At 44.9% G+C, this 25,237-nt stretch overlaps 1 protein-coding gene across 1 annotated transcript in view; it reads left to right on the forward strand.

Moving 5' to 3' along the window:
• Pbx4 (PBX homeobox 4) overlaps positions 1-23,223 on the forward strand; it is a 34,572-nt gene extending 11,349 nt beyond the window's left edge. Inside the window, exons 2-8 of the mRNA XM_076870149.2 lie at positions 2,006-2,079; positions 15,610-15,857; positions 16,142-16,332; positions 16,722-16,857; positions 19,841-19,997; positions 20,396-20,502; positions 22,878-23,223. Of these exons, the coding sequence (XP_076726264.1) occupies positions 2,006-2,079; positions 15,610-15,857; positions 16,142-16,332; positions 16,722-16,857; positions 19,841-19,997; positions 20,396-20,502; positions 22,878-22,970 (1,006 nt within the window). The 3' untranslated portion in view covers positions 22,971-23,223. The remainder of the gene's footprint in view (positions 1-2,005; positions 2,080-15,609; positions 15,858-16,141; positions 16,333-16,721; positions 16,858-19,840; positions 19,998-20,395; positions 20,503-22,877) is intronic.
• Positions 23,224-25,237: the final 2,014 nt, after the last annotated feature.

The raw sequence follows: 25,237 nt of genomic DNA on the forward strand, positions 1-25,237 counted from the left end.
GTGTTCATCTACAACTAAAAAACTATTTTTAAAAAATGGATGAATGGGCCAGGCGCTGTGGCGTACACTTGTAATCCCAGTGATTCTGGAGTCTGTGACTAGAGGATCGTGAGTTCAAAACCAGCCTCAGCAACTTAGCAAGACACTAAGCAACTCAGTGAGATCCTGTCTCTAAATAAAATAAAAAATAGGGCTGGGGATGTGGCTCAGTGGTTGAGTGCTCCTGAGTTCAATTCCAGGTACTAAAAAAAAAAAGAGAGAGAGAAATGAATGGGCAAAGTGTGTTCCATCCAATATAATGGAATAAAAAGGAATGAAATACTGATACATGCTACAACTTATATGCTTAGATGAACCTTAAAATATTCTGTGGGTGAAAAGTCCAATATGGACTCAGTGGGCTGAAATCAAAGTATTGACATAGGGCTATTTTCTTTCTGGAAACTGGGGGAGAATCTGTTTCCTTACTGCTCTCAGCATATTGAGGTTGTCTGCATTCCTTGGCTCAGAGTCCTTTTCTCCATGTTCAGGGCCAGGAACATAGCATCTCTCTGATCTTTACATCATCACAGCTCTTCCTCCAACCACAACCAGGAAAGATTCTCCATCTGATACATTGGGCCCACTGGATAATCCAGGTCATTCTCCCTTCCCAAGGTTTTTAACCTCAATCACATCTACAGAGTTATTTGTTCCATGAAGGTAATGTATTCAGAGTTCTGAAGATTAGCATGTGGATATCTTTGGGGGCCATTATCCTGCCAACGAGTTTCTGTCACAGGCAAGCAAAAGTTAGGTTTGTCCTCACAACTTACAAGAGTTAGCTCCTACTTGTCTCTTTAACTTCACCTCATAACTCGCTCCCTCACCCATTACCCTGGCCTCAAATAGCCAGGAGTTCTCACAGGGCCTTTGCACTTTTTTGTCTTATAATTTCTCATTAAATTATATCTTTCTTCAGCCTTTTTTCCTTTGTTGACTTAATGTCATTCCAATCTCAGATTTGATGTCACCTCAAAGACATACAAACTCCAAAAAGCCACCTAACCATCACTCTGTCATGACCCCAATTAAGGTCACCACAAAGTACCTGCCACAGCTGATGGATTTCTTGTTTGTGTATTTGCTCTTAGCCCATCCATCTTAAATGTCACATGAGTAGAAACTCAATTGCCTGTGTCTGTGTGACATTGGAATGGTGTGGTACATAGTAGGTACTTAGTAAACACCTGCTCAGCTAATGTCATGACACTGGGGTAGGATGGCTAATGTTTCTGCTTATAGTGTAAATACATTTTTCAAATCATTGGACCTTGAAATTTCACCTGCTCAGCTAATGTCATGACACTGGGGTAGGATGGCTAATGTTTCTGCTTATAGTATAAATACTTTTTTCAAATCATTGGACCTTGAAATTTCATAGTTTTTAATGAGTTGAATATTTAGACTTGTATTGTTTAAATATCTACCTATAAAGGGGAATGTTTGACTATTTGTACAGTTGTCCTTCAGATGTTCAATTACTTTATGTAAAATGATATGTGGCATCTGCATATAATCTACACACATCCTCCTGTAGACTTTAAATCATCTCTTGATAACTTATGATACCTAATATATTATAAATGCTATGTAAATAATTGTATTATTTAGGGAATAATGACAATTTACGAGAGGTCACAAAATGACTATATTTTTGAAGCCAAAGTCTGAACATATTCACTACAAATGAAAATATTTTTTCAACTATTTTCCACCTTCAGTTAGTTTAATCTACAGATGCAGAAACCACAGATCTAGAGAGCCAACTATACATTGCTTTATTTTAATATTGCACAAAACAAATTCATATGAAGTGCTTTTGCCAAGTATCTTCACACGAGGAGTTTTTAGTGGTCAGAACTGGCAGGATGGGTTTGATTTCTCAGTATGGAGAATCTTTGCTTTCATGGACAACCTGACCACTCTCTTGTTCTCACATGTACCTCTGTTACCTATCTTTCAGAAAGCATGCTCTGAATTGCCATCGGATGAAGCCTGCCCTCTTCAGTGTGCTCTGTGAGATCAAGGAAAAGACAGGTAGGCCATTTCAAAGACACTTCTGTGTGAATCCAGGACCACAACAAGCATGAGCCTCAGGTTCTGGCTTATGTGTGTGGTAGGCAGTTTTACTCATCACATCTCTGGCAGCAGATGGTGGGTATATTTTGTTTCTGCCTTATGGGTAGCTGGTCTCTGGTACATCACGAATTTATTTTGCAGTTTTTAACTAGAGAAATACTGTTACAAATAAGTAACAAGCAGCAGTGTTCTAGGAACTAAGAGGTACTATGACCTTCATTTGTATAGAAAAAAGGAAGATGGCAGAATTAGAAAAGTAGAATAATAACATTTTTTTTTGCCTTTTTTAAGCATCTAAGATAATCCCTATGGAAGACTTTTACCACTGCAGATTGTTTTATTTAAAAAATATATATATATCAGGGGCTGGGTTTGTAGCTCAGTGGTAGAGCGCTTGCCTCATACACATAAGGCACTGGATTCAATCCTCAGCACCACATAAATATAAATAAATAAAATAAATATATTAATTAAAAAATTTTTTTTGTTTTGAAGTTTTTACAGACTTACAGAAAAGTTGAAAAAATAATACAAAGAGGTATTGTGTATTCTTTTCCTAGCTTCCTTTAATGTCATCCTTTAGAAATCATAATATAATTAATGAAACCAGGAACTAACCCTTGGTACAGTAAATACTCTTTAACTAAACACAGACTTCATTCATAGTTACTCTTTTTTTTTTTTTTTTTTTTGTGGTACGGGGGATTGAACTCAGGAGTACTTTACCATGAGCTACATCCCTATCCCTATTTATTTTTGAGACAGGGTCTTGCTAAGTTGCTTAGGACCTTGCTAAATTGCTGAGATCAGCCTCAAACTTATGATCCTCCTGACTCAGCCTCTTGAGTCACTGGGATTATAGGCACAGACTATCACACCCACCTAATACTTACCTCTTTGGGCCCAGGATCCTGCCCAGCATCCCATATTGCATTTAGCCATGTCTCCTCTGATCTGTGATAGTTCCTTAGTTTTTCCCTCCATGACTTTGACACATTGGATGAGAGCTGCTCAGCTATTTTGTAGAATGCCCTTCAAAGTGGTTTTCTCATGATTAGACTGAGGTTGTATATTCTTTGGCAGGAATCACATACTTCTTCAGTGCCTTGGGAATAAGTGCTATCAATATTTCCTGTCACTGATGGTGTTGACCTTGATCACTTGGTCAAGTTTAATTCTAATTTGAAGTTAGTTTATAAGAGAGATCACAGAATAAGATGAATATGTTATTGAAGCCAAAGTTTACTGCAGAAAGGTTGTCACTTGATTTCTTAGAATGAGATCATCTCTTGAGGTCAGTTATTTGAATTTTGTATGTTAACTTAAAGCATGGCATTTCAGATATCCTGGGGCTGATAGAAATGTGTACATTATACAAAAAAGTATTTTTTTTCTCTGAACACAATTTTAATGCAAGATTGACATGTACTTAACAGGTACAGTGGCTAAGAGCAATGATAGGGCCTGAATTTTGGCTTTGCCTTTAGCTGAATGATCCTCACATGTGACTGAACCTTTCTCTGTCCTTGCTCTTCCTTTTTGATTTGGGAACAGTGATTATAATTTGCTCATAGTTGCTGAGAACTGTTGAGAATTGTGTAAGATAACCTATGAAGAAATTCAGTTTTAAACCTACATTTAAGTTTTCCTTAAATGCTACAAGGACATTATATTCTTTTAACCCCACATTTCAAGTATTCGTGGTGGGGTAAAGTGTACATTACATGCAATTTATCATTATAGCTATTTTTACTATGTTTTAAGCACGATGTGCATACTAATTTGTTTAATAACTCTAGAAGTTACATAAATTATACAGATAGGGAGACTTGAAATAAGAATGGTACTTGCCCCAAAGCATATAATTAGTAAAAGGGGAGGCTCTATAATTTCCACTCATTCAGTCTGAGACCAGACCAGAGTTGCACCCTTTTTTTGTGTGTGTGTGGTACTGAGAATTGAACCCAGGGGTACTTTACCACTGAGCGACATCCCCAGCCCTTTTAACTTTTTTAAATTTTTGAGACAGGGTCTTGCAGAGTTGCTTAGGTCCTCACTAAATTGCTAAAGCTGGCCTTGAATTTGCAATTCTCCTACCTTAGCCTCCCAAGTTGCTGGGATTGCAGGTATACACCACTGCACCTGTCTCAGAGTTGCACTCTTGACTAATTTCTCTCATTCTTGAATAAATATTCCTTTCAAGGAGAAAAAGCCAATAATTCAAAAGTTAATTAAACCAGTCAATTCTTAATCTAGTTTTGATTAGATTAATATTGTGACATTTAGATAGATGTCTAGTATACAAGAGTAATCCATGAAGTTCAGTAACCAGAACTGAGGGAAGTTGAGCCTCTGTGTTAGTCAGCTTTCCATCACTGTGACAAAATACCTGAGATAAACAGCTTATGAAGAGGAAAGGAGCCAGGCACAGTGGCACATGCCTGTAATCCCAGTGGCTCGGGAGGCTGAGGTAGGAGGATTGAGGGTTCAGAGCCAGCCTCAGCAACAGCAAGGTGCTAAGCAACTCTGTGAGACCCTGTCTCTAAATAAAATACAAAATAGGGATGGGGATGTAGCTCAGTGGTCAAGTGCCCCTGAGTTCAATCCCTGATACCAGAAAAAAAGAAAGAAAGAAAGGATTATTTTGGCTCACAGCTTCAGAGGTTTCATTTCATGTTTAGTTGGCCCTGTTGCTTTTGGACCTGTGGCAAAGCAGCATATCACGGTGGGAGAATATGTCAGAGGAAACTACTCACCTCATCGCAGTTGGCAAGCAGAGAGAAAGGATGGGACAAGATTTCAATATCCCTTTCAGGGTCACCCTCCCACCTCCATAAGACCCAGAAGATTACCAACTAACTCCTGTCTCTCCCAGTAGCACCACAGGGGACAAAGCCTTTGGGGGACACTTTCCAAATCATAGCAGCCTCCATAGCCTTATAGGGATGGACAGGGACATGAAGTTCAGCATCTTGTACGTTCAGTCACCTGAAGATGAAAATTTTAACAGTGGATAAATATCATATGTTGCTAATATTGTCTGCTTTGCAATGTAGAGTTGATGTAATCCCAAAATGACAATTGGGTTAAAGTAAGGCTTTTAAGGTGTACAGTTGTTGCCTGAATAAATGAAAGAGCGCTCTAGATGAATTCACTAATGCTATTTCTGTAACCTATTGAATGCCAAATATTTCCACTGTATTCTATCCAAAATTAGCTGATAAGGAATTGAGAATTGAAACTAATTGCTTAAGGGTACTATTGGCAAGTCCAGGAAAAAAATATCTTCCTCCTCTCTTGTCCAAAGCACAAGAAAAGTAAGAGGCTTTGCACCATTCTGTCCTTAGCTCCAGCTCAAAGCTGTCAGTCAGGAATGTTGATGCAGCAAAACAATTATCCATTATTTACTTCATGTCCTGCTCACAATTCCAGATGAAGACATCTGCCTTCCTCCATCCTAACTGTTTCCCTAGAGACCACAAGATCTAAACTGGAAATTGGCAGAATTCCTTTTTATTTGCTTTTCATTTCTGTGTGTGTGTGTGTGTGCGCGCACGCGCACGCACGCACATACTTTACTGGCAATTGAATCCAGGGCTTTGCACGTGCTAGGCAAGTGCTCTACCACTGGGCTACATCCCCAGTCCTTTTTATTAATTTGAGACAAGGTCGTACTAAGTTGCTGAGGCTGACCTTGAACTTGCAATCCTTCTGCCTCAGCCTCCTAAGTAGCTGGGATTATAGGTGTGTGCCACCATACCTGGCCAGACTTCTTTTTAAAGTTTTCCCTTTTTCTTTGTAATAGGTGTTCTGTCAGAAGCTCTGAGATGATGTAAATACTCCATTCCTCATTAACTTTTTTTGTTTAATCATTTATTTTGTATCAGGATGGATTCAGAGACCTGTTTTTTCAGAGTCAGATACCATCATCATTTATTTTGATGCTCAAATTGTCCCACATTTGGCTAGTGGGAGCCCTTCAAGCTGGCTTCTTGTCCTTCTGACCTGTCTGCATCATCCTTTGAGCGCTTCCTTACTGGTGGCCATTACATTTGCCAGGCTCCTATTTTCTGTTTTCTCTGACCCAACTGGCATCAGGTAGTTCTCCAAGGAGCCCTGGCTACATTTAGAGTAGATCTTGGTCCTGTATGTGCTTATTGTTCTCAGAATGATGCTACTTCCAGACACAGGACACAGAGCTGAGGAGTATTGTGGGTGATATGTATATGTACACACATCTATTTTTATATATCTGTATACATTGAAACCTGTATTTGTTCTAATATCTTTAATTCTGGTTCACAACTGCAGTGTTCATTCTGTTTTTCCTCTTTCCCAGTCTGTAACTCCTTTCTCCAGCAAAGAGAACCCCAGTTCTCTTATCCTCAGTGTAATTGGTCTCCCTCCCACCCTCACCCCTAGGTACACCTCTACTCACATATCCCTCTCTCTGGCCCCATGTCCACCTCCAGGCCACAGCTGCTGACAGCTTCCTTGTGACCCCTTTTGGAATGACACCCAGCACCAACTTGTCCTCCACGACACCCCCTAGTCTGCTAGGCTGTGATGCTTGGAACTTCTCTACCCCTACTCAGATGCCTGTCTCATGTGTATGAATGTCTGGTGACCTAGGAACAAATGTTATAGCTTCCAGCAAATGGAAACACAAAAGTTCAACTTTCTTAGGGACCCACACACACAAGCCTCTCACTAGCAATAACTTGGTTTTAAGCAAGTTTGCCTTCAAGCCACTGACAGCACTCGCTACTAGTGCTTCAGCATTCTGCATGATGGCCTGCAGACAGTGGTCCTGTACCTGCATGAGCCCTGTCTCCCAAATCCTCCTTCCCAGAAACAGCTCTCCTTCTAGGTGTCCAGAGAACACCAAAAAGTTCTCCTTGTGAGAGAACTTCAAATATAGTTAAGAGGACCAGATGCTGGCCACAGTCTCTGCTGAAACCTTGGGGCTAGGTGCCTTGCAGAATTCAGAAGTGTTGGACTTGAGGTTGACAGTCACATTGTTGTTCCTTCTGAGGACTGAGGCATGGTCTGAATTCAAACAGTGGTGTTTGACATGAGAACAGAACATTGTCACATGTTGGTGCAGATCAGGCTTTCCCTCCATATGAACTTAGGTGCCACTTTGTGTGGGGCTGAATACCAGAGGCCCCTTTAAGAGCTATCAACTACTCTGGAGACTGCTTTGTCTTCCTGTGCTGTGACTGCCCCCTGTACTGATCCCAAGCATACATCCAGTTTTCAGTTGGGTCAGTTATGTATTCATCGTGTCTTGCTATGAACCCTTGCTATGCTGTGGGAGCCAAGTAAGCTCCTTGCAGAGAAGTGTAAATAGTTCATAACAGGGAACACCCTGTTACTTCCTGACTGCTGGTGCTGGCCTTGTTAGTGGTTGGCAGGCACAAGCAACCTATCTCGCTTCCCTTCCTCATCAGCTAGTGAGATCTGTTGCAGCTGCAAGCTTGTGATCTGTAGGTTCAGCCTCCTGATGGAGACCTCGCGGTGCTCATAGGGCCTTCTTCCTGTCCCAGTAGTTAACGCTTTGGGCCAGCATGTGACTTCTGATACTCAGATCCCCTTCTTATTGGCTATATCCATTTTCTTTAGGACTTTTCTAAGAGTGGATTCCCTGGAGCTGGGGAGTTATTTTCCAGATGTCCTTTCCTGGCCCCCAGTCTAATGACTCATAATTCAAGACTCTGATATAATCTGCCAAGTAGCTCAGGGGATTTGTAGACTGGAGCAGTGGTCCCTCCAGGCAGCAGTTACGCTACCCCATCCAGGAAGGTGGATGTGTCAGATGGTGGTGGCAGCAGTCTTGCAAATAAGGTAAAAGGCTTCGAGTTATTTGCTTTAAGTGGGAGGCTGTATAGCAAGTATATCTCAGTAAAGGTGTTATCAGCTTAAGGACTAATGGTGTTAATAGAGGCTCTCTCTAGGATTTGTTTTTGCCTTAAGGCCATAGTACACACTAATTGTACTGGGAACTCCTTTGTTGTTTCCCACCATGTTTTGGAGCTGGGATTTAAACCTAGGAGTTTACCACTGCTACATCCCCAACCCCCTCTTTTTTTTTTTTTTTTTTTTTTGAGACAGTGTCTTACTAAGTTGTCAAGGCATCCCTCAAACTTGTGATTCTCTACCTCAACCCTCCCAGTCACTGGGATTATAGGCGTGCACCACTGCACCCAGCTGGAACTACTTTGTTCTTGTAAAGTAACATTTTCTGGCAGCATACACCATGTCCCTGATCTATCATGGGCTTGGCACACAGTGGATACCAGTGAATTTATCAGAAAATACTCAGCAGTCCAATCTAGAACATCATTCACATCAGGTCCTTGGACAGTTCTCTTAGGAGTTGTGAGGGTATCAGCTGACCTAAAGACCTTTAATTCACAGACTGGAGATTGGAAGGACAGGGTTACTGTGTCTGCTGCAGGCCTCTCACTCTCTCCACCCCCAAAAGACTCAGCTAAATAAAGGCCACACCTTGCAGTGACTGTAGCCCAGTTTGTGAAGCTTCTAGACTTTTTCTCATGGCTCCCATTAGTTTTCTTTCTTTCTTTTTTGGTGGTACTGGGGATGAACCGTGGAGTGCTCTATCACTGAGCTATTTCCCCAGCCCATTTCGTTTTTAATTTTGACACAAGGTCTCACTAAATTGCTCAGACTCGCCTTGAACTTGTGATCCTCATTCTGCATCAGCCTCCTGAGTCGCTGGAATTGAAGATGTGTGCCACTGTGCTCAGCAGTGCTGCTTTTCTTTTCTGTGGCTCTTAAAAGTTCGCAAATGCCCCATGGAGAGGATGGACTCATTTTTCCAGTTATTTGACCCGGCTGTGTTTTCTATTACTGCACCTTGATGTCTTTTCCTTTTCCTTGAAGTTGACACAAGCAAGGAAAACAGCCCAGGAAAACCAGCCTAAAAAACTGCTCATCATTTTTACTCTGTCAGCAGTTCATGTGGTAGTTTATACTTGATTTTAGCCAAAAGACCAAGAAGTGATCATGTAGTTTATTACAGAATTGCAGACCTTTAATTATCAAACATGCAAGAATATTAAGATGAAAATAATTTGCATACTTTGTTCTAATTCCAGCACCTTGAGTTGTGTTGTATTTTAATTAAGGATTAATTTGATATAACTTTGTATATATGATAATACTTTGATTTGATGAGGGTCTAGTGTGTGGCAGCCATGATTTCAGAAACCGATGGGTGTTTGCTAAAGAAATATCTTTTCAGTTGGGTGTAGTGGCACATCTGTAATCCCAGGGACTTGGGAGGCTGAGGCATGAGGATCACAAATTAGAGGCCATCCTGGGCAATTTATTAATCTCAAAATTAAAAGGGACTGGAGATATAGTTCAGTGGTAGCACACCGCTGGGTTCAATCTTCAGAATGACAAAAAAACAAAATTAAAACAAAACAAAACATAAAAACAGAATCCCTTGAAGAGTTAATTGTCTTATTACCTTTGGTTCTTTGAGGACAAGGGAAGCTAGAGCTGATTAAAGTTGAGCTAACATTCTGAGCCTTCTACTTTTCCCAGTATCTTTGTTTCACTAGGAGAGAAAAATTAAAAACAACTTAAGTTATGTTCCTGTGTTAGTTTCCTGGGCTGCCATAACAAATGCCACCTACAGAGCTGAGCCTCCCTGCGGCTTCCCTAGCCTGCCAGTCAGGAGCCCTGGGGGAGCTGAGAGGCACTTCTGAAATGCTCTTGAACGAGCCACAGGTAATGAGCTTGCTATAATCAATGGCAACAAATGTCTAATGAACACAATTAGGCCAGCATTGGTGCACTGGGAGGACAAACAGCGCTGAGGAAGGGAGCTGCAGGCTGGAGGAGCAGTGACAAAGGGCAGATGACACTGTCCATACAGGTTGAGTGAAGTCCAAGTGCATGTGCTTGGGATTTTAAGTTTTGCTCTGACTAATGCATTTATGCTGCAAAAATATATAACTCTAAGGAAATAAGGCATGTAGCATGTGATTGCCTCTCCTATGGCACACTTAGGAGATGCACACAGTTAACTACACAGGGCCCCAGCGTGACAGGTGTATTGTCAGTGCCTGAATTCATTCATATCTGGGCAGTTCAGGTCTTTCACAACTAAAACACTGTGGAAGTATGTGTCTTAGAAATATGTCTTTGTTTATAGGTGTCCTTGTATGATAAGTTCTCAGAACAGAAATTTGAAGATCAAGTTATGCACGTATTCAGTATCAATCAGCATTTCAAAATTATCCTCCAGAAAGGAGAAATATGTGTGTGTGTGGGGTGTGTGTGTGTGTAATTTTTTTGGGTACTTGGGGATTTAACCTAGGGGTAATTTACCACTAAGTCACATCCCCAGCCCTTTCTTTTCTTTTTTTTTATTCTTCTCAGCCCTTTTTATTTTTTATTTTAAGACAGAGTCTCAGCTGAGCGCAGCGGCGCATGCTTGTAATCCCATCATCTTGGGAGGCTAAGGTAGGAGGATCACAAGTTCAAAGTCAGCCTCAGCAACAATGAGGCGCTAAGCAACTCAGTGAGACCCTGATTCTAAGGAAAATACAAAAGAGGACTGGGGATGGGGCTCAGTGGTTGAGTACCCTTGAATTCAATCCCCAGTACCTGGCCCCCCCAAAAATAAAGAATCTCACTAAGTCACTGAATTGCTTAAGGCCTCTCTAAGTTGCTAAGGCTGGCTTTGAACTTACAGGCATATGCCACCAAGCCTAGCAGAAAGTTTATATTTTTTTAAGTCCTCAACATCTAGTGTGGTACCTGATTGTGATGAATCCTTAGATATTTGCTGTTGGATAAATAAATAAATAGATAAATATCTAAGCAGATAAGTAAGAATCCATATCCCAGCAGCAGCCACTTATCACACACAGGGACACACACTTTCATTAAGCCACATTTTCCATGATTGACAACTCCTTTCCTTAATTCAGTCGAACCTGTAATGGAAAATAGGAAAGTGGCTTCTCATTTGTTTGACCTTCAGATGGGAAGACTATTCTAGATTGCCATAGTAGGCCCAGACATTTCACAACTGCGCAGAAAAGTGGAAGAGGAAGGCAGGAGAAGGGCCAGATAATGGGCTGTTACATGAGAAGGACTCGTGCTTCTGATGTGGCTTTGAGATAAAAGAAGATAGCCAGAAGGAAAGGAAGAAGACCAGGGAGGGCTTGGAAAAGCCAAAAAAGGCAAGGAAACAGACTCTCCCCAGAGCCTCAAAGTAAGGCAGCCTTGCTGGCACTCTGACTTCAGCCCAGTGAGACTTGAATCAGACTTCCGACCTACAGAACTAGGAGATAATGCAGTTACATTGTTTTGTTTTGTTTTGTTTTTCAATATTTTTTTTTAGTTGTAGTTGGACACAGTACCTTTATTTTTTTTTTAATTTATTTTTATGTGGTGCTGAGGTTCGAACCCAGGACCTCACACTTGCTAGGTGAGCACTCTATTGCTGAGCTACGACTCCAGCCCTGCAGTTACATCGTTTTAATCTACCAACTTTGTGGTTGTTTGTCACAGCAACAAGAAGAACCTCATGCACTTTAATGTTATTAAAAAGTCTTTGAAAATATGGTTGTTGGTGGATTCATAAGATTATCTTATGAATTTTCCTGTGGATCTACCATAATTTACTTAACCAATTCCATGATCCCATGCATTAGCTGTTTTGGCCACTTCTAATTTGTGTAGTTGTTGAACAGACAATTTGTGTGGCTAATTTGCACCATGGATGTTCCCTGCTGAGTGCTTGTTAGGTAAATCTGCACCATCTCTGTTGCTATGTTCTACCATCCATTCTGCTTTGAAAATTTAACCGAGTGTATAGATGCTTCTTGCAGTCTTCTAACTTTTCTTAATATTGCTTATTGAAACCTTGAGTAAAGCATAATTTGGGAGAGGATAGGTTGCTATTCTATATTAAGTTTTAGTTTTCTGCAGGGTATGTTATAGTTAAAGCATCGTGGACTTCCAGACCACTCACATATAATCAAATCAAGCCTTTATTGAAGCACACCAGTGGTGACTAACCAGAACATAAAGCTGTTCCTCTGATCAGCCCCGCGCAATTGCAAGGGCACTCCTTATAAGCCTGAAAACCACAAAAGGGACGTTTGGGGGTCTAGCCAATGCAAGCAAGCCAAGTTACAGAAGCGGGAGAGTGCAGTCAGGTGGCGGGACGCTTAGCCAATCACAATTAGCCCAGTCACCCCAGTTTCAGAAACAAAGCCCTGTTACCCTAGTTACAGAAACAATGCCCCATTAGGTAGTTCCGTGTTCTTAAAGATTTCTATAGCAAAAGGGAAAGAACATATTGCCCCAGTCATGACTCTTCTACTTGGCATGGCTGTTTTACAAAATGGATTACAAAATGGAGTCACTTTGGCTTGACTGTCATAGGTATGGTGGCACATGCCTGTAATCCCAGCAGCTCCAGAGGCTGAGGCAGGAGGATTTCAGGTTCAAAGCCAGCCTTAGCCACTTAGCAAGGCTGTAAGCAACCTAGTGAGACCCTGTCTCAAAATAAAATTAAAAAGCTAGGGATGTGGCTCAGTGGTTAAATGCCCTTGAGTTCAATCCCTGGTACCCATAAAAAAACAAAAAATCAGTTTTGTGATCTGACCTTAGATATGCTAATTTTTTCCTTTTATAATCTATTGTATATGTACTTAGCACTAAGTGAATATCTCTAAGGAAAATTGAAGTGAATATCTCTAAGGAAAATTCCTATTCTATATCCCTTCAGTTTTAACTAGTGAGTTTTTTTTTTTGTTTTTTTTTTTTTAAATATTATTTTAATATTTATTTTTTAGTTATCGGTGGACACAACATCTTTGTTTGTACGTGGTGCTGAGGATCGAACCCGGGCCACACGCATGCCAGGCGAGCACACTACCGCTTGAGCCACATCCCCAGCCCCAACTAGTGAGTTTTTAACAGAAATATTCTTCAGGTCTTTGGGAAATAAGAAAGATACTTGAAAGTTACTAAATATCTATATGATATGATTAAACTGAATTGTTGTTTGATTACTTGTCAGTCAGCAGTTGATAGTAGTAAGAAAGCCCATTTCCAAGAAAACATATTTGTTTTTTTGGAAAGGCAAAACTCGCTTGATATTACCATCTCCTTCCCCCATGGGAAGGTAGGGGTCTCCCATCCCTTCAGGAAACACCTGTGCCCTACTCTTCCACCTCTTTCTCTGTAGCCACAGACATTTCTCTGTCATCAAGAAGCAAAGAACCAGGCATGGTGGCACTGCCTGTACCCCTGCTACCTGTGCGGTAGAGACAAGAGGATCTCTTGAGCCCAGGAGTTGGGGGCCAGCCTGAGCAACGTAGCCAGATCCCGTCTCTTTAAAAACAAAAAGACAAATATGACCCAGATGGCCACAAGACCACCCTCCTCAGGCCTGACCCTCACTCTGTAGCTCCTGCTGTGGTGTCTCTCCCCCCGCCACACTGCATTGCTTTTACATTTCTCTGGAACTTTCTAGACAGATGCTATCCCCACCTACCTCAGCAATTGCTTTTGCAGAAGTTAGTGATACTCTCCTAATGACTAAGTCCACTTTTTGGTTTTGTTCTCGTTTTTATTTTGAGCCATATCCGCAGTCCTTTTTACATTTTTTTTTTTTTTTTTTTTTTAATTTAGAGACAGGGTCTCACTGAGTTGCTTAGGGCCTTGCTAACTTGCAATCCTCCTACTTCAGCCTCCCAAACTACTGGGATTTCAGGTGGGTGCCACTGTGCCTGGCTGATTAAACTTGCTTTTTCACCTTCTGACTTTTTCTGTATTTTTTTCAACCTATCTGATAATTTTCTTTCTGTCTCCTTTTTTCCTATCCCTTAAATGTCAGTTTTCCAGCTAGTCCAAGTCAGATAGCTAAGGAGACAGACGTGTATGTATAGATTCCAAACACACCTACATGCTGGTCACCCCAAGTACACCCCCAGCCCAGACTGCCCTGTTCAACCCCCAAGTTAGGGAAGAGCTGCTTCCCAGCCATTGAGACATCTGTACTTGGCTCAGTCACAGGACCAGCTGAAGCCTCATATTGACCCAGCCCTTCCTGTACGACCTGGTGTTCTTCACTCTCTGACCCCTTGCAGCCACCCAGCTGGCTGCCACTTTTCAACAGCTTCCCCTGTAGTCCAGCCCTTCACTAGTACAGATCCACTCTCAGCAGAGTGAGTTGGCTTTTCTAGATTTCAGGGCCAGTTGCCTTGTTTCCTTGCTTAAAATCTTACTGTAAGGGGCTGGGGTTGGGGCTCAGTGGTAGAGCGCCAGTCTCACACGTGTCGGGGCACTGGGTTTGAGCCTTGGCAACACATAAAAATAAATAAAGATATTATGTCCATCTATAACTAAAAACATTTTTAAAAATCTTCCTGTAGGTTATTCCATCTTTGTTGGGATCATCGTCTTTTTTTTTTTAAGTGGTTCTGGGGATTAAACTTCAGGGGTGCTCTACCAGTGAGCCATACCCACAGTCCCCCACCTTTTTTTTAGATAGAATCTTTCTGAGTTGCCGAGGTTGGCCTCAAACTTGCAATCCTTCTGCCTCAGCCTCCCAGGTAACTGGGATTTCAGGTGGGTGCCAGGACCTTCTTTTTGTTGTTGTTGTTATTGTATTTATTATACCTTTATTTTATTTATTTCTTTTTTTCTATGTGGTGCTGAGTATGGAACCCAGTGCTTCACATATGCTAGGCAAGTGGTCTATCCCTGAGGTACAACCACAGCCCCTACTGGGACCTTCTTTTTTTTTTTTTTTTTTAATTAGTGATACATGACAGTAGAATACACTTTGATACATCATATATAATGGAGTATAATTTCTCATTCGCCTGGTTATACATGATGCAGAATCCCACCAGTCACTTAGTTATATGTGTACGTAGAGTAATAATGTCTGATTCATTCTACTACCCTATTGCCAGGACCTTCTTGATCAGGCATTTCTTCTCCAGCTTTATAAGAGCAGTCCGCACAGAGGCACACAGCAGGCCCCACCAACACAGTTTTATGTATGAATCCAACCACACCGCCAATGCCAGACTGCCACTTGCCTTTATATTTATGTCAACATCCAGAATGCATTCTCCTGCCCAGTACTTTGGAGACTTGGCTCAGGAGTTCAGACCTCCTCAGTACCAGGCACCTTCCCCACCTACCCTGCTCAGCCCTGACCCTGTGCTCTCAGTGGAGTTCCGCCCACGCAGGCTGCACTGAGCTGATCTGCCTCTCCCCAGCCCATGCTCTATTACTGAAGATGGCATTTGGACCACTGTCACCAGGGGTTACTAGGTGTCTGTTATCAAATTTGATAATAAAACAAAGTGTTTCTTTTCCCCAAAGGGATATGTTTTGCCATGGCACCAGTGCTGCCTACTTGTGGTTTGTTTTCTCTGCAGGGAACATATTCTGATCTGTTCTGTCTCTCTTATCTAGTGGTAAGCATCCGTGGCATTCAGGAAGAGGATCCCCCTGATGCTCAGCTCATGAGGCTGGATAACATGCTGCTGGCTGAGGGTGTATCCAAACCGGAGAAGAGAGGAAGAGGAGGATCAGCAGCGGTGGCCAGCACAGCAACACCAGGTGGCTGTCCAAATGACAATAACATTGAGCACTCTGACTACAGGGCCAAGCTGTCCCAGATCCGACAGATTTACCACTCTGAGCTAGAGAAATATGAACAGGTGATCTTTCTGCATGGAAGAGTTTCTATCATGTGAATGCGCATTTGTCAAAGCAAAACATGGGACATTAACCTCCTTTCTTTTGTGGCACAGAACAGGGAGAACACGCAGTTGGTCACTACAGTGGTGGTTGATTTTACTTAAAGCCCTTTTCATTTACTTCTCAGAAACCAGCCTGTATATGACCATGGGGGTTGGCAGGTGGCTGGTCAGGTGTGGAACCTGCCACCCCACACCATCCTGCTGCTCAGTCATAGGCTGGCATGTCTGTGTCCCCATCCCAGGCCTGCCGTGAATTCACTACACATGTTACCAACCTTCTCCGGGAGCAGAGCAGGATGAGACCTGTGTCCCCCGAGGAGATCGAGCACATGGTTGGCATCATACATGGCAAATTCAGCGCCATCCAGATGCAACTGAAGCAGAGCACCTGTGAGGCCTTGATGACCCTACGCTCACGGTTCCTTGATGCCAGGTCAGGGATTCCAGCTGCCCAAGACCCTGTGGGTTCATCCTCAAGAAGATGAGTGGAATCAGTGCACGTTTGGATTTTTCCAGTTTTCTTTGTCTTTTTTTTTTTCCCTCTGTGTGTGTGTGTGTGTGTGTACATGTGTGTGGTGCTGGAGATAGAATCCAGGGCCCTGCAGAGGCAGAGCAAGTGCTCTGCCACTGAGCCACACTCCCAGCCCCTGGTTTGAATATAAGACCATTCTGGAGGTTCTAGCTGCAGACTGCGGGTACAGGCCTCATATCACCTCTTTGGAAGAAGACCCAAAGTATTGATTGCTGTTTGTAAAATTGCTAGAAGCATAGTTAGGAATAGGGGCTGTTATCAATGCAGACTGAGACTGTCTGTCTTTACAGGCGTAAGCGGCGGAATTTCAGCAAGCAGGCAACAGAAGTGCTGAATGAATATTTTTATTCCCACTTGAGCAACCCTTACCCCAGTGAAGAAGCCAAAGAAGACCTAGCCAGGAAGGGTGGCATCACAGTATCCCAGGTGATGTCCTCCCCTGCATGGCCTACTGCACCTGGAAGGTGTGGAAAGTTTAGTCCCATTGGAAGGACACAAAGGGAAGTCAATCAAATGTGTGAATCAGGAGTTGAGGGACCAGACTCAAGGTCACTCTAGATGGGCTTAGATTCCAGCTCACTACGGAATGTGGGACTTGGGCAGGTGCTCTTCCCCCTCATGTGTGAGATAGGGATGCAGATGCACCCATTGCAAGGCATAGGGACCCCTGAGGAATGCCAGTGGGGTATGAGCCATCTTAATTGATAGCTGGTAGAATGTGAGGTTCCCGAGAGGTGGGACTGAATGTTCTTTGGGCTGGGGGTATAGCTTGGTAGTTGAGTGCTTGCCTAGCATGTGTGAGGCCCCCAATTCCATCCCAGCACCACAAAAAAAAAAAAAAAAAAAAAGAATACAAGAGGTCCCCGATGCAATACAAGTAGAATATGAGGTCTTTAAGGTGATGCTGTGGAGTATAAGGCCCCTGACCCTATGCCCTGGCATTTGGCCAACTGTCTCCTCTATGGAATTGAGGACAGAGAAAAAGCCAAGAAAGACTTTATAGTGGGAACAGTTAGTCCAGCAGCCTACGAGCAGTGAATGTGACCAGGCTGCACTCACTGGCAGCATGAGTGTGCAGAGTGGGACCTTCCATGGCATTCCTGCTCATGCAGGCACCACACCACTGCCACTATGGCAGCAGTGATGACAGACAGCTGGCACTTGGCTCACTGAATGTCCCCACAGTCCTCTGACATTGGGACCCCCTCTCCCTGCTTTGCAGTTAGAGGGGCTAAGTTTTTAGCCCTTAGCCACCACACTCAGACCCCAGTTCAGGCTAAGTCTATCTGTATCTCTGTGACAGAGCACTCAGGAGCCCCTCAAGGTCATTTAGATAGAAAACATCGCAGGGGTCCCAGCCACATCGGACTGGTAACCTGGGTGCTGCTGTGGCATCCTCAGAAACAAGCCCAGAGCTGAAGTAGAAGGCTGTGCCACTGGGTCTTCAAGGCCCCAAAAGAAGCTTGATGTCTGGCTGCTGCTTGGCCAGCCACCAGGAGCAGTAGTCTAAGAAGTATCAGGTGACCTCAGAGCCACTCCATTCGATGCCCAGGGAAAGGGAATAATCTCAGGTCTAAATAAGCAGAAGTGTGGAAAGCATTAGTCTGACATGCCAGGGACTCTCCTGCCTGCAGCCTGGACCTTGAGACCCCCCGCCAGTGGCAGAATTCTGTTCTAGGAGCCTCTTCCCACTTTGGTGCACCCACCAAGTATCAGTGCATCCCCAAATGGCTGACAATTAGTTGAAGGGGGGTTTTGAATTTGGGCACAGTCAGGAGAAGTAAAAGGGAGGGAGAGAGAGCACCATTAAGGCAGGTGACATCATGGCTGAGGCCCATGGATGTCTTCAGGACAGAATCAGCTCCAACTCAGGCTAGGGAGGTCTGAGGGAGGAAGGGCTTAGGGTTAGGAGAAAAGGGGAAAAGAGCTGAGCTGAAGGAGGGGGTTCTAGGTGGTAGCCTGGACAGCAGAGCTGGCTCATCCAGAGGGGGCTGTATTAGGCAGGGATGGTCCATGGCTTCTGAGGTACAGCAGGTAGAGACCTCTAGAGTTGGTGCCACACCTGTACCTACAACAGAGTGCCCACATGGGGTATGCCCTATGCAGAAGACAGACCCTGGCCAGGGACCTGCTTTCCCCCAGTCACTGTACCCTCTGTCCCTTCCTAGCAAGAGGTTCAATCTCCCTAATTCACCCACACTGAAAATTTGCTCTTTGTCTCTCTAAAATGCCAATTTGGACTGGGTTTTGGTTCAGGTAAGGGCCCAGGAGTTCAAGGCCAACCTGAGCCACATAGTAAGACCACATCTCAAAAAATAAATAAATTAAAAAAAAATAAGTTAAACCTGGGCACAGTGGCACATGCCTGTAATCTCAGTGGCTCAAAAAGCTGAGTCAGGAGTGTCATGAGTTTAAAGCCAGCCTCAGGGGGTTGGGATAGCTCAGTGGTAGAGTGCTCGCCTCACACTTGTGAGGTACTGGGTTCAATCCTCAGCACCACATTAAAAAAAAAAAAAGAAAGAAAGAAAGAAAGAAAGAGAGAGAGAGAGAGGGAAAGAGAAAGAAAGAAAGAAGAAAGAAATTGTGTAAAAAAAAAAAAAAAAAAGCCAGCCTCAGAATTTAGCAAGGCCCTAAACAACTTAGTCAGACTCTGTCTCAAAAATAATAAGGGCTGGGGATATAGCTCAATGGTTAAGCACCCCTGGGTTCAGTCTCTGGTATCAAAAAAATTTTTAAATGGGGACAACATGAGAAAGTGTTCACTGCCATTCTCTGCAAGCCTTGTTTCGTAAAGAAGTTCTGGAACATTCCCAGTAGATGGGGGAAGCCAAGTGCTCACTCAAGGCTGGATCAAGAGAAGACTACCCTGCTCCCAGGGGAGGCAAAGAAGTGGTAATGTTTTAGAAGCAGGGAGCACATGCATACAGGTTTGTTTTATTTGTTTTTAATAATTTGGTGATTTTTTTTTTTTTTTTTTTTTTTTAGTTTTATTGATCTACTTACTTACTTTGGTACCAGGGTTTGAATCTAGGGGTACTTAACTATTGAGCCACATACCCAGTCCTTTTTATTTTTTTATTTAGAGACAGGATCTCATTAAGTTGCTTAGGGCCTTGCTAAGTTGCTGAGGCTGAACCTTGAACTTTAGACTCTCAGCCTCCTGGGTTGCTGGGATTACAGGTGTGCACCACCATCCCTGGCTGAATAGAGGTTTTTATAGTTAATAATGAGAAGGTAATGCTGAGTCATTAAATAAAACATTCTTAAAGGAGTAAAGGTCATCCATAATCCCACCATGGTCACTCACCTGTAGTGGGTAACAGGCACCTCAGAGGCAGCACCCTCACAGTCCGTTCTCATCAAGTCTCACTCTGAGCGGCTTTTTGGCAGCTTCCGTGTGTATCCACAGGTCTCTAACTGGTTTGGCAACAAAAGAATCCGATATAAAAAGAACATGGGGAAATTTCAAGAAGAGGCTACCATTTACACGGGTAAATCAGCTATGGATGCCACCAAGGCCAGGGCCCTGGAGAGCCAAGCCAGCTGCCTGTCAATGCCTAGCGCTGGTGAGTGTTGGCTGGGCCCAGCGCCCCTGAGCAGCATCTGGGGAGCCCCCTACCCAGCTGGTCACGAATTACCTCTTTCTCTCTTTGAATTATGAAATTTCTGTTTTCATTAGCCAAGATCCCAACTAACAGATAACCATAGCCTGTGCCAGTGCTGTGGGACACAGACACTGATACCAGTAAGAAAGGACAAGAGCTGTGTGGCAAGGAGCCCCACCTGCCTCACAGACCAGTGTCCTCACCACACAGAGGCAGGGAGACCGATGCCATGTGGGGACTGCCTTCACGGTCTCTTCTGACCGCGGGGCCAGGCAAATGCCACCTGAGGCCTCACTGTGACTTCAGCTGACCCAGGCCCTGCTCTGATCCTCAGCCTGAACCCCTACCACTTCTTCCAGGTTCCTCTGGTCCCTTCCCACTGACCAGTGCTGGGGATACATTCCTTACCCTGCGGACCCTGGCCTTTCTCCAGCCCCCTCCTGGGGGCAACTGCCTGCAGTCCCAGGTAGGTTGGGGCACAGTCCCAGGGAGCCCTGGTAGCTGTGAGTCCTCAGAATGGGGCCAACTTTCCAGCCATCTCCCACTTCCACTCATCTACAGCAGTGCCCCAACCACATGGTCTCCGTTGTGAGGATCGCAGGTGGGCTGAGCTGCTGCAGGGCCCGGCTCCTCAGGGTCCATGTTGTATACTCTGTTCCTTTGGGCTCCCAAGGGCTTCCACCTCTGCCCATTGCAGGATGTTAATTCACAGCAGCCACCAAAACCAGTCAGTGGGCATGAGGACCCGCTGTAAGAGTTTTGGTGTGGAGGGGAAGGAGCCTCCCTCCTGGAGGAGTGTGGGGAAAGGTGGCAGGTGGCGTCAGAGGAGGCCTGGAAGAAAGATGGGCTCTTCCCCTTGAGAACATGCTCCCTCCTAGGCTCAGGCCCACCAGTGTCTACCTGGAGGCCTAGCCAGGACAGAGGGCCTCTCACCAGCACCACTTTCCTCTTGCCCTGATGAAGTGTTAGTGCCCAGTGTGGCCACACTGAAGATCCATTTGGTGATTGGGAAGAAAATAAGCCAAGGACCTTGAGTGGCCACAGTACCCTCCAAAACTTTCTTGAGGTGTTACCTGCCCCTTTCTCAGATCCTGGGGCCTCCTTAGTCTGCCCTAATGGCCACAGGGTTCTGACCCCTAACCTAGAAGAGGGTTCAAGTGGGGCTGATTGGCCCACTGTGTGTAGGTTTTCCAGAAGATGCCACATAGACACAGGAGGACGAGCCCACCAAGGAGACATCGTCCGGGGCCTTACAAAGCCCATGAGTTTTTCCTTTTTTTCAGTACTAAGGATGGAACCCAGGGGCACAGTTACCACTGAGTTTCATCCCCAACCCTTTTTATTTCTAAAGCAGTGTTAGTTTTGTTTGTTTTTAATATTTTTTAGTTGCCAGTTGACCTTTATTTTACTTAATGTGGTGCTGAGAATTGAACCCAGTGCCTCACACATACTAAGCAAGCACTACACCACTGAGCCAGACCTTCTTTGAGACAGAGTCCCACTGATTTGCCCAGGCTGCCCTTGAATTTGCAGTCCTCCCATCTTGGCTTCCCAAGTTGCTGGGATTGTAGGCGTGCCATGAGTTTTCTTCACAGAAGTGTCCTGCAAGGCTGGGATACAGCTCATGGGTGGAGCACTTGTCTTGCATGCGCAAGGCCCTGAGTTCATCCCCAACATCACCCAAAAAAAGTTGCCTACACAGCTTCTCTAATTTTCACCACTCCCAGTTCCTGGGGACTCAGACAGGATGCCTACCAGCATGGAGTCTGCCCTGGCACCAAATGGCACATACCCCACTGTGGCCCTGCAGGGGCAGCTGCCTTCTATTGCCATGGCAACGCTCAGCCAGAGGCACATGAGATGGGGCCTTGTCTTGCTCTTTATACTCCTGAAGCTCAGTCCTGTGTCTTGGACACAGTGTGAATATGTTTAAGGGGTCCCAGGCTTCGATCCAGGAGGCCAGGTCCTCTCAGCCCCCATGTAAACAGGGAATGCTGGTCCTGGTGTAGAGCCATACCCTACCAGCACCTCCACCTCTGCCTGCCCGCATCCTAGTTAACATGGCCACAGCCCCCTGCCCACGCCCCTCATAGCACACAGAGATAAGGACCTGTCTCACTCAGGCACCTTCTACACCCTGCCCCATCATCCCCCCGTGTGGGCACATAGGCCTCCATTCATCGCCCTGAGGAAATGCCGGGTGCTATATGTCCTTCTGAAGGTAGAGTGTCCCTCTGAGGCAAGTGCTCCCCTCTAGCTGCTCTCAGACTAAAGGGCAGAGCAGCCCCCCAGCGTGTGGTGCATCCATTCGAATGAGGGCGAGGCTGACAGGCAAATGTACAGTTGGGTGGGCTCAATGCTGTCCTTGCACCACAGATGATGCCTCCAACCCCTTGTGATGAGGGGACAGCCCCTGCCCATCAGCCATGGGCCCTACCCACCCGGCTGCCCATCCAGGCCAGTGTTCTGAGCAGGTTTCTGAGTTCCTCTCACTGAATCTTGCCATGACATTTCAGGGACCATGCTCAGCTCCAGGCCTGACCTTGTCCCCCTCTCCCTCAGAGCATAGGGATTGCAGCATCACCTTGATGCCATGTATTCCTTTACCATAGGCCCTAGAGGCAGCCCGCAGAGGCCAGCTCTCCCGCTGGGGAGATCATCTGTAGCACAGCTCAGGTGATGAGCTGGCCATGACCCAGGGCTGACTCCTCCATTCCTTCCCCCACCTCCTGGATCTTTGAGGTTATTGCCAGCACATTCTAAACCTTCCTGGGGATGTGGGGACTGGGTGGTCACCAGCTTTATGGCAGCCCCCCTGATGCTCAGTCTTTGTGTTTTCAGGCCAGGAGCAGCTGGCAGGGGGCCATCCCCCCACAGTCGATTGCCTCACCCACTGGAGACCCCAGCAGCACCAACTCAGATGCCTCTAATTAAGTTTTGGGGATATGCAGAAGGGTACCAGGTGAACCCCCATGGGTGGCCAGCACTCGTATTCTTCTGCACATGCAGTTGATTACCTCAGAAACTTAGGGCCCCAGGTGGCGGTGCTCCCTGCTCCTGGGCCATGCAGCCAATGACCGACTCACTCGTCTGCTGGGACTTGAAATGGGCTGAACGCTGCTCATTTTCCCACCTCAGTTTGACTTTTTTTAAAATAGTAATGTTATGTTAAGACTGTGAATTGTCTCTTCTAGGACTTGTCTCAAATTTTCTCATTAAAATTTTCGACTTATTTTAATTTTAATGTTTTTAGTACCCGATTTGTTTCAGGTGTTACTTGACAGCATGGGTGCCATGTCATAGCTACCAGGGTCTTGTGAGGGGACTCCGTGGCCACCTCTGCCCTTTGTGTGCCAGCCTTCCCCCTCCCCTTGGGTGTGTTTGTGTTCGGGTCTGACTTAAATCTGTCCTGAGCTCTGAATTCTGCTGAGAGTTGGTTTGGTGGTTTTGTTTGTTTGTTTTTGTTTCTTTCTATTGTTGCTTTTGTTTTCAACTGAATGTCATTAAAAAGGATAAACCGGGCTGGGGTTGTGGCTCAATAGTGGAGGGCTCGCCTAGCACGTGTAGGGCACTGGGTTCCATCCTCGGCACCACATAAAATTAAATAAATAAAATAAAGGTATTGTGTCCATCTACAACTAAAAAATATTTAAAAAAAAAAAAAAAAGATAAGTTTCCTGAGCTGTTTTCGTCCGTGTGCCATGAAGTCCTGCTGGCCCAAGACTTCACCCTTGGCATCAAATTCCTGAAAGTCCCTCTCTATCTCCTCAGCCTGGCTCTTTCCCAGCTCCACTCCGCACCAGGCCTTGGCTTCCTCACCTACCACTGAAGAGCAACAATGAAGTTGAGCCGGGCTATGAGGATCAAAATATGCTGCTAGGCCTGGAGCAAATACTGTAACCATGTATCAGATAGTGTCACAGTATCATGTGGCCCTAACTCCACTTTGTCTGCTGCCACCACAATCAGTAACTGAGCCCCTATCCAGAGTGTTCTATCTGTCCACACATCCCAGGAGAACTCCTGTGGGCCTCTGCCTCAGCTTACCCCAAGGTATTAGCCAGCATACCCCAGGTTTTTGCCTCAGTGGCCCTCAAGGTCCCTCTATTCTAACTCTGTTCCCTGAGCGTAAAAGTCCTACAGGCATCAATACCAAGGTGCTGGTGTGTGGCTGAGCTGCTTTGGACATCCCGATGGCCTGTGAGAGAGACAGGAGGATGAAAGATAGTGGTCATAATTGGAGGTTCAGCCCCTGCCACTAAAACAGGGGCACTCCAGCCTGTACCATGAAAGCAGTGACTGCTACAGATGAGAGGGGCTTGCCCTGCCTCTGGTCCTCAGTGGAGTCTTGCCCAGCCCCCAGGAACCCTGGCTGCCCTCAGACTGCCCCCTGCCAGGACTCCCCAGACTTGGCTAGGCACCGCCTCCAGGTCTCAGGTTGCTCTTGCCCAGCTGTACCCCCACACTGTCCTTCTCCACACCTTCTATTTGTTGTTTCTAAAAGACAAGAAATTAGCCAGGCATGGTGGTGCAGGCCTATAATCCCAACTACTTGGAAGACTGAGGCAGGAGGATCACAAGTTGAGGCCAGCTTGGACAACCTAATGAGACGCTGTCTCAAAATAAAAAATAAAAAGGGCTGGGGATGCCGGGTGCAGTGGTGCACACCTGTAACTGGCTCAGGAGGCTGAGGCAGGGGGAGTGTGAATTTCAAGCCAGCCTCAGCAATTTAGGAAGGCTCTAAGCAACTGAGTGAGACCCTGTCTCTAAATAAAATATAAAAAAGGGCTGGGGATGTGGCTCAGTGGTTAAGCGCCCTGGATTCAATCCCTAGTACCAAAAAAAAAAAAAAAGTCAAGAAATGGGTTTCAGGGCTGGGGATGTGGCTCAAGCGGTAGCGCGTTCGCCTGGCATGCGTGCGGCCCGGGTTCGATCCTCAGCACCACATACAGACAAAAGATGTTGTGTCTGCCGATAACTAAAAAAAATAAATATTAAAGTTCTCTCTCTCTCTCTCTCTCTCTCTCTCTCTCTCTCTCTCTCTCTTTCTCTCTCTCCTCTCTCACTCTCTCTTTAAAAAAAAAAAAAGAAATGGGTTTCAAACATGGGCAATATAGAGGGCATTCTGGGATTACTTGGGAAGCTAAAGCAGTAGGATAGAAAATTTTGAGGCCAGACTGAAGAATTTAACAGGATCCTGT

This window comes from Callospermophilus lateralis, chromosome 1 (genome assembly GCF_048772815.1).
Source record: "Callospermophilus lateralis isolate mCalLat2 chromosome 1, mCalLat2.hap1, whole genome shotgun sequence".
Lineage (NCBI taxonomy): Eukaryota > Metazoa > Chordata > Mammalia > Rodentia > Sciuridae > Callospermophilus > Callospermophilus lateralis.